The sequence below is a fragment of the Cibotium barometz genome, chromosome 54, assembly GCF_041138505.1.
Source record: "Cibotium barometz isolate CiBa-2024 chromosome 54, ASM4113850v1, whole genome shotgun sequence".
Lineage (NCBI taxonomy): Eukaryota > Viridiplantae > Streptophyta > Polypodiopsida > Cyatheales > Cibotiaceae > Cibotium > Cibotium barometz.
Window position 1 is genome coordinate 33,334,511 of NC_141099.1, and position 12,099 is coordinate 33,346,609.

The 12,099-nt window shown below is 37.9% G+C and overlaps 1 protein-coding gene across 2 annotated transcripts; it reads left to right on the forward strand.

Annotated features, from left to right (window-relative positions):
* The first annotated feature begins 834 nt into the window (after nt 1-834).
* LOC147608067 (ent-kaurenoic acid oxidase 2-like) lies at nt 835-6,358 on the forward strand. Of its 2 annotated transcripts, XM_086789823.1 has the most exons (9): nt 836-1,190; nt 1,931-2,264; nt 3,261-3,410; nt 4,184-4,438; nt 4,835-4,912; nt 4,991-5,072; nt 5,279-5,385; nt 5,594-5,715; nt 6,131-6,358. In XM_086789823.1, exons 1-8 carry the CDS (start codon nt 958-960, stop codon nt 5,681-5,683), a joined length of 1,329 nt encoding a protein of 442 aa, XP_086645949.1. In that variant the 5' UTR covers nt 836-957; the 3' UTR covers nt 5,684-5,715; nt 6,131-6,358. The 2 variants fall into 2 exon arrangements, with proteins under 2 accessions (XP_086645950.1, XP_086645949.1); XM_086789824.1 differs by lacking the exon at nt 4,184-4,438 and having other exon boundaries at nt 835-1,190.
* The last annotated feature ends 5,741 nt before the right edge of the window (nt 6,359-12,099 follow it).

Here is a 12,099-nt window from a genome sequence, read left to right on the forward strand (position 1 = left end):
TTGTAATTATAAGAAGGCACAAAGTGTGGATTAACAAAATGTAAATTAATTAAAAACACAAGACGATATCGTAAACAATATAATAGCAGCTAGACATCTTTCTTCATGCTTATTTGGAAAATACTAGATCATGCATTTGGATGCATGCATGTATTTAAGGCAATGATGATAACGGAAGCATACTTAATAAATACTTAGAGATAGTTTTGAATGATTCAATTTAAGTATCTGTGTGGACTGAATGTCTTTTTGGTGCACATATTAGTGATAATTCAAGAATAATTTGTCTACTTAAGGAACACTTGTTAGGAGGTATTTTGGGATGTACTCAAGGCACATTTCGGTACATATGTTAGTCGCAATGCATGTATATAAGCCATTTTCATCCATGGAGGAAGTGATTTGGATGTTCTTGAAGTAGGATCATGGTACAGCTCTAGTGAATGAATAGCTCTAAAATAGAGGAATAAGGGGTTTGTTCTCTTCTTTTATCTCTTTTATAAAGAATATTCATGACAAAGTTTGGGAAAAACTTTTTTGTACACCTTACATCAATTCTTCTCACCATGGATTGAAGAGGAAATATACATCAAGTGTAGTTCATGATCAAGAATTGAACCCATGACCTTGCACTTGAGACTTCAACTCTTACCAACTCAACTACACTCCAAGGAGAACAAGCATTTTACTCATATTTCCTCCCGTTATACTTATTTCTTAGCAATGTTGAGGAAGTTAATATAAATAAATATTATTGGTCCCAAAAAAAGATTTGTCAATTTGCTAGCAAAAAAAGATTTGTCAATTCGCCAGGAGGGATATGCGTGAAGGGGGTCGAATGGCATCTTCTTTGGTTTTAATATATGTAAGGTTTGTCTTGTGTCTCTTCATCTGTGCAAAGGGAGTAAGGTTTGTCTTGTGCCTCTTCATCTGTGCAAAGGGAGTAAGCGGATAGCCATGGAGACGGCGGCGGCGGCTACGATCACAGCAGTGCTTGTGGTTAGCTTTGCAACGTTGATATGGGTGCTGAGGCGCGTGAACGAGTGGTTGTATTTCCCAAGCTCCATCCCTGCGGGCTTGAAGCTCCCACCAGGCAGCATGGGCTGGCCCCTCATAGGCGACATGCTCAACTTCGTGCCACTGTTCAAGAGAGAGCCGGACGCCTACCTGCAGAGGCAATTCCTGGCCAAGTAAATCGATTCATCTTGCCTGCACAGTTAGAATCAAACATCAGAATGCCAGTGTTTTTAGGGTTTTCACATTGAATTCTTTAGAGTACGAGCTCTGCACACATTAGGTTAACGATGAATCTATCCATTGATCGATTCTTAGCGGTTTAACCGGCTAAACAAGCCTGAGAGCCTGTGTTAGGGTTTACAATTCTTCAGACTAAGAGCTCTACATTAGGTTAACGATGAATCAATCAATTGATCGATTCTTAGCTGCTTAACAGGCTAAGAGCTGCCAGGCGAGAGGCATATCTTGGCACAGTAATTGGATTAATAGATTGTTAGGGTTAGGGTAGGCCTATACATTAGGTCAACAATGAATGGATGGATGAATTCACTGATCAATTCTTAGGTTAACGATGAATCAAGCAATTGATCGATTCTTAGCTCCTTAAAGGTTAAACAAGCCTGAGAGCAAGTGCTAAGAATCATCAATTGATCGATTCTTAGCTCCTTAACAGGTTAAACTTTGAGAGCCAGTGTTAGGGTTTACAATTCTTCAGACTAAGAGCTTTACATTAGGTTAACGATGAATCAATCAATTGATCGATTCTTAGCTGGTTAACAGGTTAAGAGCCAGGCGAGAGGCATATCTCATTAGGTTAACAATCATGAATGGATGGATGAATTCAGTGATCAATTCTTAGGTTAACAATGAATCGATCGATTAATTGTCGGTTCTTCGATAACCCATGATGCAGGTATAAGGAAGACGACGGTATCTACAAGACCCATCTGTTCGGGAGCCCTTGCATCATCACGTGCAGCCCGGAGATGAACAAGTTTGCGCTCGGACCAGAAGGGGGGGGGACTGCTTTTCTGACGGGTTGGCCATCGCCGGAGCTTCTCGGGCCAGCTTCCATGGCGATTGTTGAAGGGGTGCAGCACAAGAGGATGCGAAAACTGCTCTTGGAAGCTGTGAGTCACCCCGCGGCCTTGAAGAAAGCCCTGGGCCGGCTCGAGAAACGGTTCACAGCCTGCCTTGCCGAATGGGCCGAAGAGGGGACCATCACACTTCGACAAAAGTTAAAACAGGTTTTTCCCCCTCCCCCCCCCCCTCTCTCTCTCTCTCTCTCTCTCTCTCACACACACCCACACACACCCCATACCAATTTTTCTTCTCACAACATTGCCAAATACGGATAGCCACCAACCAATCCCCCACAGAATTTCACCACTAAATGCTCACATAGCGCAGTCAACTGGGTGGTAGGAAAAGGCCCTAACCATTGGTAGCTAATGAGGTGGTAGCTCAAGTGGTGAAGTGTTTGTCTTGGTTGCCTTGGGGCTGGAAGGTCCTGCCCTCAAACCCCCACTAGGTGCTCCCTCGACAACATCGCCTATGGGCGGAAAAAAAGCAGCTACTAGCAATGAAATGTGCCTACAGTCGGTGAAAAAAGGTAACTATGGGAGGATCTTGGGCATGATGCCAGTCCGGAAAAAGAAAAAAAGAAGAGCATGGGTAGGGGGATTTCGTGTCCAACACTCCCCACCAATGTGCTTGTCTTTTTGTAATGTCAAGAGCACTAAGGTCAAGAAATTGATGAATTACTCTAAGTGGCTAGTGTGTAGCTTGGGTACTTATTTACCAAGTACATAAATATTTATAATACACCATAAAATATATATTATAGATATACTATGTTACAACAAGTACAATGGACAAGTTACAATGTATATATGATATGTTTTATGTAGGGCCATATGTGTGATTGTTTGTATATTTATCAAATTGTGCATAGTATAAATTATAATATTATATTATGCAATAGCATATTCAATCAAGATATATGCACACACATTTATTGTAATATGATTTTACATAATATATTAAGATAGTAAACAAATCTTGCATTTTGATATTTTATAAATGTTATGTGACATTATATTAATATAGTAAAAAAATCTGGCATTTTGATATTTTATACATGATGTTATAATGATAATTTGAGTGGGTGATACACTTAAATATTGGATTTTCTAGGCGTGAATTTTATTGATAACTTCTCTTTTCATTGAAACTAATGGCAGGCAACATTTGAGGACATATGTGATTCATTTCTTAGCATGAAGCCAGGCCCACTTGTGAACACCATGCAAGCCTCTATGCAAGGGCTTGTAGCAGGAATGCGGGCTATTCCTATCAATCTCCCGGGCTTCACATACCATACATCTATCCAGGTACTTGAGCCACCATGCATCCTATCAGGTACTGTGTAAAAGGTCTCACCACTAATGAGCACAGCCCCGGGTCTCTACAAGGTGAGAATCACAGTCTATAAATAATTGGAACGACTAGGATCTAGGACAAGAAAACCCATCATGCACGTGTGTGTGTGTGTGTTAGAGAGAGAGAGAGAGAGAGAGAGAGAGAGAGAGAGAGAGAGAGAGAGAGAGAGAGAGAGAGAGAATATCAAACAATGCCCCGGGTCTCACTAATCGACATAGCTGAGAATCAGTCTCTAAATAATTGGAACAACTATAATCTAGACCAAGAAAAACCATCATGCACGTGCATGTGTGAGAGAGAATCAAACAATGCCCCGAGTCTCACTAATCCACATAGCCCCGCGGGGGTGAGAGAGAGAGAGAGAGAGAGAGAGAGAGAGAGAGAGAGAGAGAGAGAGAGAGAGAGAGAGAGAGTGAGTGTGTGTGAGTGGGAGAAGCCCTCGGTGTGTGTGTGTGTGTGTGTGTGTGAGTGAGAGAGAGAGAATCACAGTCTCTAGATAATTGGAACAACTAGAAGAAAACCCATCATGCACGCGCGCGCGTGTGTGTGTGTGTGTGTGTGTGTGTGTGAGAGAGAGAGAGAGAGAGAGAGAGAGAGAGAGAGAGAGAGAGAGAGAGAGAATCAAACAATGCGCCCTGCTCATTGCTGAATCAATTTCAATTCCTCGTAGCACCCAATTGGTGTTCCTAATTATTGAATTGACTAAGATACGTTTACGTTGCAGTGTCGTAAAAAATTACTCAAAATCATGTCCTCTGTCGTTGAAGATCGCCGTCGTGTTGGCTCAAGAGCAGAGACAGAAGACTTCTTAGATGTGCTTCTGGAGGCGAGGGATGAACATGGGAATAATCTCACCATCGAGGAAATTTGTGATAACATTATTGGATTTCTCCTTGCAGGCCATGAGTCCACATCCTACACCATCATGTGGACCATGATTCTATTAGCCAAAAACCCAAAAGTTTTGAGTAAGCTTAGAGTAAGACACTAATAAACTTACACTAATAAACTTCACACAATCATTTAGAGTAAACTAGTAAACTTAGAGTAAGACACTAAAATACACTTCACACACAATCATTTAGAGTAAACTTAGAGTAAGTCTCACTAATAAACTTCACACAATCATTTAGAGTAACTTAGATTAAGACACTAATAAACTTCAATAAGACACTAATAAACTTCAATAAGACACTAATAAACTTCACACAATCATTTATTCTAGCACAATATTATTTTTTTAATCATGAATGACCTTTCAGTTTAATCTCTAAGCTTGTTTTCGTTACATTTAACATTTACAAGTTAATTTCCCTTTTTTATAAATTCTGCATTAGTTAATCGAGAGCTAAGTAATTTATGATCTATGTTTCAGAATGAGCACATGTCATTGAATAAGAGAGATGGTGGTGTTTGGTTGGATGACCTCAAGAAAATGCCTTATACAAACCTTGTAAGTTTTTCTCATTCAAGAGCTCTCCTTTAAGAGTCATCCAGATTATAGATTTTTTCATAATATTTTGACTTACAGGTACTCAATGAAGTTCTTCGCCTTGTCAATATTGCACCTTTTTTGTTTCGAACTATTGGAAAAGAGGATGTGCATTATCAAGGTCTCTCTCTATCTCTCTTGTGTGTGTGTGTGTGTGTGAGAGAGAGAGAGAGAGAGAGAGAGAGAGAGAGAGAGAGAGAGAGAGAGAGAGAGAGAGAGAGAGAGAGAGAGAAATGAATTGACATAGAAATTTCATCTTTATATAGAGGAATCACGTATGTCCATGATTGTACTTATTAAGTTTATGAATTTTGTTGAGGTTTCTAGGTTACCTATTTCCAAAGGGATGGAAGGTTGTGACATGGTTACGGGCTCCACACATGAACCCTACCAACTTTGCAGACCCTTGCAAATTTGATCCTGAACGCTTTCAGGTTAGTTGAATGTGTATTGGGTCAACTAAACCTTGGTTTAAAATGTGTATTGGGTTAACACAATGGGTTAACACAACCTTATTATATAATGTTTAAATAATACATGTACTCATACTTTCCAGTGCTATTCTAATTCATGTTTTTTTTTTGTTTTTTGGTTATGAGAAAGCTATGAAAGATTTAAGATTTGCAACTTTGTATATTTTAGGACCACACTCCTCGACCAGGGCAATATCAACCATTTGGATATGGTCCACGACAATGCCCAGGAAATATGCTTGCACTTTTATCATCATGACTTTTCTTACACATCTTAACCATAAATTACAAGTAAGATGTATTATGAGCTTCTTTTTTCCTCAAATTATATTAGTGGCTAGTTTTCAATAAAACAAAAGTTACATTCAAGCTTCTTTCACTACACAAGAAGTTATTTTTCTACTAAATATGTTGGAATTCATTGTTTTATGTATTTGAGTCAAGCCATCATATGGTATTACAATACTACTTGTGAAAGGATTACTTCCCTTATTCGATGTTCTTAACTAGGGAAGTAATAACTCTTGATTAAGATATTGATTTCTCATGTTTTCAACTAGGGAAGTTATAACTCCTTAAACTAGGGGGTAATAACTCCTTTATTGAGATATTGACTATGCATGTTAATCAAATAGTATTTATCATGATAGTAAAATAAATAGAAAAAATATTTTTATATTGATTTTATTATATAACTTGTCTGCAGGTGGGAGCTTGTCAATCCAGACGTAGAGATTACTTATTTACCACATCCAAAGCCTATAGATGGGGGACAAATTCTACTTAGACATCTTTAACAATGTTCTTGTAAAAATGTATTTTTTATGGCTTTAGAGAGTTTTGAAAGACAAACTCTTGAATTATAATGTTTTCAATAAGTCTCAACATAAGAAATTAGTTGAAAAAATATCAATCACACAAAACACCTTACATATCATTGTTTTCCATGGTAGTCATTTAGGTATATTTCTTTAAAAAGGCCATAATTTATGAGTTTCACTTTGTAAACACCTCAAATGATTTTCTAGGCACACTACAAACTACTTGATTATACAAACATTTTTCATCCTTATAAAGTTCTTAATGTTACACAAAAAGAAATCATTGATCGCATTTAATTTATTCATAAATGTAAAAAATATATATCAAAGATATAGCTAGAAATAATTGAGTAATATTTTGATAGAATGTCTTATGATAAGATATACCATAAACATTGTTGCAAGTGGGTCACTTGTGAGAGGTGTCTCAAAAAAAGGTTATCTTGAAAAATAATATAAATGACGTCTTTTTTGAGCATGCCCTTTTCTCACAAATCATCATCAGTGTATCGGTGATACATCAACAACACTTGTTAAATTCTAACATCCAAAGATCTACCAATAGTATCCCCTATGAATTCCAAAAAAAAACAAGAAAAAATATGAGAGATTTATACTCAAGTTTTCCTTCAAAAATATTCTCCTAAAATAGGTCTGCTTTTATGACTTTGTTATGTCTACATTTGAAACTCTCTCTCTCTCTCTCTCTCTCTCTCTCTCTCTCTCTCTCTCTCTCTTCTTTTATCTTTTCTTCCTTCGTCACGTTTTTCAATGCTACATGGCCTAAGGAGCTCCCAAGGAGCCTCATTTTTTATCCCATTTAGAATTTTGAGATCATGTGTGTATCCCGAATGTGTAATACCATTCACCAAACAAGAAATATGTGATTTTATTCATGCAATTGAGCATTGCTACTCATCACAATGCTATTGTAAGCATATTCCAATAGTACCATGACATGTCCATTGGTTGAATTATGGATACTAGGCAACCCTCCCATATACAAATCTATTTCTCTAGTGGCTACAATATGGAGCTTTGCCTTCATTTTTTAAATTCCATTTTTTCTAAGATGAAATTGGTATGTGTTTTGAGTTTTGAATTGTTTTTAAATTCCATTTTTTCTAAGATGAAATTGGTATGTGCTTTAAGTTTTAAATTATTTTTAAATTCCATTTTTTCTAAGATGAAATTGGTATGTGTTTTGAGTTTTAAAATTATTTTTAAATTCCATTTTAATCCCTACATTCATCTTTGTAATCGCCTAACTCAATCCCTAATATTTATTATAAGTTTTGAATTGATTTGTGATATCCATATGAAGGATGTTATCCCTGTTGATCAAAGGAGAAAGAGAGACACGATACACCAAAGATAGCTCCCAAAAGTGTATAGAATATACACTATAGATAGATATAGGTTGGAGCCTAGGGTTAGGTAGGCATGCTATATATGTTAGGTAGGCATGCTATATATAGAGTCAACACCCCCATCAAACAAAGGCCCCTAGCTGTGGATGAAAAAACCCTTGGTGAGTCAAGGGAAAAATCCACAGCCCCTATACATATATATCGTTGTATTGATAATGTTTACAAAGTTACAATGACGGTCATAAGACCGTTTCTCCTACAATACAGAGGTCATAAGACCGTTATATTGTTGTATTGATAATGTTTACAAAGTTACAATGACGGTCATAAGACTGTTACTCCTACAATACAGAGGTCATAAGACCATTATAATCGTATGGTACAAATCATCCGAAGAACGGGAATGAATTTAAAATAGTGGATGTCCATCTCGATAACATAGCAACATCCATCTTGCATCTTGATAGAATATTAGCATCCAATAGTGTTCCAAATAGATGTCCAATAGAATAACATAGTAGCATCCAATAGTCATCTAAAACAATAGATTTACAATGGGATAATATAGCAGCATCAGCATCCAATAGTTTTCCAAATAGATGTCCAATAGAATAACATAATAGCATCCAATGGTCATCTCATCCAATAGTTTTCCAAATAGATGTCCAATAGAATAACATAATAGCATCCAATGGTCATCTCATCCAATAGTTGTCCAAATAGATATCCAGTGAGATAATATAACAGCATCAGCATCCAATAGTTGTCCAAATATATGTCCAATAGAATAGTCCAAATAGATGTCCAATAGATAATATAACAGCATCAGCATCCAATAGTCGTCCAAATAGATGTCCAATAGAAAAACATAGTAGCGTCCAATGGTCCAAATAGATGTCCAATGAGATAATATAGCAGCATCAACATCCAATAGTTGTCCAAGTAGATATCCAATAGAATAGTCCAAATAGATGTCCAATGAGATAATATAGCAGCATCAGCATCCAATAGTCAAGGGTGGCTGCAAGATGAGGTTATCTAGTTTCGTTTAGTGGGCGCCCTTGGGTTTAGCCTGAAAACAAGCATTTTTTCAAGAAGAATAGCCAATCTCTCCTAGTTAGCCAAGGAGTTTCACTTCAAGGTCTTCTAATGAAACATCATATGCAAAGTTGGACACCTAAAACTAGAGACTTGAAAAATCATCACTGGGGACTAATGTTGAGAAAACGTGGTGCTCATGCTAGATCAAGTGTGTGGAGGAGAGGGACTCACAAAATACAAGAAAACTATCTTGCTTATTAAGTTGTTTATGAATACAACTAGGCCTTGATCAATTACAAAATGCCTCCTAGCTTCACCTTTAAATAGGTGAGCTAGTGGACCTTAAGTCCCTTCACACACACACCCTTCTCATCCCCTTCTACATGACCTTAGTCTCTTAATACCCTCCCTCAATACCAACTATGAAAGAATTGGAGTAGGTGGTATTGGACATAGGTTGCCTTTATAACATTAGGCGTACAAGGATATCATGGTGGTGTGGTTATCTAGGATTTACAACCATGTTCCCAGAGCCTTAGAGGCTAATAAAATGATGCCATCTAAGTCTTTATTTGATGTCGATGAAGATGTACACCTCAGTGATGGTGCACCCCACTCTTTGTGCTTGCTTGACCTCTTGTAGTTGACATGATTTAGACACACATGCCATTGCTTCCACATGCTTTCCACCTTGACCATTCTCACACAATGATCAAAACAAGGCTGCCACCCTTGCTTAAGCGGTTTGCACATAAATGTTCCTTCAACATGCTTGATGCTTCCTTGAATACCATACCTCCTCCATGGGCAATGAGGGCCTTCCTTCTTAGAGTAATGGTTATGAGGTAGATTTATATGGGAAAGGGAAAGGGAGGGTCTTGCCACTTGCCTTATGGATTGGTCAAGGGCAGTGTCTACTCTATAGTTACAACAAAAGCTTTTGTGCATGTTGGTTACATGATACCCATTAGGGTTTGAAGGTACAAGCTTAATGAAAGTGAGTTAATGGTTGAGGTAAATGCTCAAGCCAATAAGGTACATCATCCTTGGCTCAAGAAGGAGAGGGCATGGCTCATAATGTTGCCAATGCCTCTTACAAAGACAATGCCAAGAGATGTTTAAAATCATGACAAACAACAAGGTAGAGAACTTAGAGATGCTATGCTCAACCTTACAACTCATCTTAGAAGATGAAACAAAGACAATGCCAAGAGATGTTTAAAATCATGACAAACAACAAGGTAGAGAACTTAGAGATGCTATGCTCAACCTTACAACTCATCTTAGAAGATGAAAATATTGAATATGCAGCGGAATAATATGCCTTGGGCTTGGGAAATGAGAGCATATGGATTATGACATGCCTATGCCTCTTACAAACAAGAGCGTCAAGGGTGATACACAACAACGTTAAAGAGCACTTAGTGTACATGTCATAAGCATATGGCTTATGACATGCCTATGCCTCTTACAAACAAGAGCCTCAAGGGTGATACACAACAACGTTAAAGAGCACTTAGTGTACATGAGCCCAACTTTTAAACCACTCAAAAAAGTGAGTCTGTTGATGAAAAAAATAGAAATCTTCAACCCCTTTGGCTTATGGGATGAAGACAATGGTTCATGGTTGCACCATTTCTCCTTGAAAGTTTGCCAAGGTAAGCATAGAAGCGAGTTGACGATGAAGATTTATAGTGTGACACTTATGGTGTGTGCCCGGCCTCCAATGTTGATTAAGAAGAGCCTCCTCCTTTGATGGTTAAGACCATATTAGTTTTAAGCAACACTTTGTTTGATGATTAAGATCACCATTAGTGTTTAAAAAACATGATTAGTGCTTAAGAGCACATTTCTAGCATCTAATGACACTTATATTGGTGATGATTAGATTCACCATTAGTGTTTAATGACACTCTTAGTGTTTAAAAACACTTGGAGTAACTTTCCTTTGTTGGATTAGAAGCTTCATTAGTGTTAATCAACACTATTAGTGCTCATAACTTTGAAGAGATTTGAGAACTTGAAGATGATGAGGACGACGATGAATGAGACTTATGAATGCCTCATGTGGTTGGCCACCGCTTCAAAATCAAGAGAAGGATCAGCACAACAAGCTCTCACAATATCACTTGGGTGATTAGAGAAAAGAGGGAAGGATTAGAGTAAGAAAAAAAGATAAATTTGATGCTTTAATGGAGAGCTTCAATGGAGTTGAGGAGTGCCGCCTGGTTTTTTCAGTGTAGCAGTCGAATGGATGGACCATTTTGCTTGAAACTTGAGCTGTAGACCCTTGAGAGGGTGGGCTTCAAAAGCCCTAACTCCAGGCTGCTTCAAATCGCCTGTACACGGCGAATCGCTGTACGGTAGTGGGCGGAGCAAAAAATTAGAGGCGGCGCACACAAGCGGCAATCCCGCAGCAGCGATGTAGTGAATCCGTCAATTGAGCGTACGTTCTTGAATGCCCAGGTGTCTTCTACAACTCTCTAGATCTCCCCGAGATATGGCCTCTACAAGCTGCTAGGGCTCCTCCAATGGCTGGGGGTTCAGCTCCACACATGAAAAGATAAGGAAAAAGTGATTATTTTGACCTATTCTACACCACAAAGGGGCCTAATCAACCAAAGCTCTGATACCATGTTGAGAAAACGTGGTGCTCATACTAGATCAAGTGTGTGGAGGAGAGGGACTCACAAAATACAAGAAAACTATCTTGCTTATTAAGTTGTTTATGAATACAACTAGGCCTTGCTCAATTACAAAATGCCTCCTAGCTTCACCTTTAAATAGGTGAGCTAGTGGACCTTAAGTCCCTTCACACACACACCCTTCTCATCCCCTTCTTCTACATGACCTTAAGTCCCTTCACACACACACCCTTATCCTAGGGGTCCAGATTTTTTTAAAATTTTAAATTAAGGTTCCTATGGACCAATAAGATTCATCCTAATGTAGGGAGGAGATAAATGGAAGAATAAAAGGAAAATCCCCCAAAAATGAGTAAATACTCACATAAGATGAAGAGTTGACTAAGGACAAGGTTAATAGTTAAAAAAGAGAGATATTTAGAAGAAATGATGCATTTTTGACACCTCAATATGGAGGAATTTCCCTCATGAAGGAGGCGCCTATTTTACATGTGTGGGAGAGTTTTAAACTCCCAAATAATGAGATATTTTTATCTCTCCTCTCTCCTGTTTTAACTAGATCCAAAAAGTGAGCTAAACTGACCTTAAAAAAATTGACCAAACTGATCTGGAAAATTCTAGAATCAGTTTGCTTGGTTAGAGGCTCACTTTTTCCTATAAATAGAAGCCTTCCCCTTTGTTTAAGCTTATAAATAGAAGCCTATAAATAGAAGCCTTCCCCTTTGTTTAATAGTGTTTTTGCACTGTTACTCTACTTCTCCCTAGAGCCAAAAACTGTGAATTTACTCATAATTCATT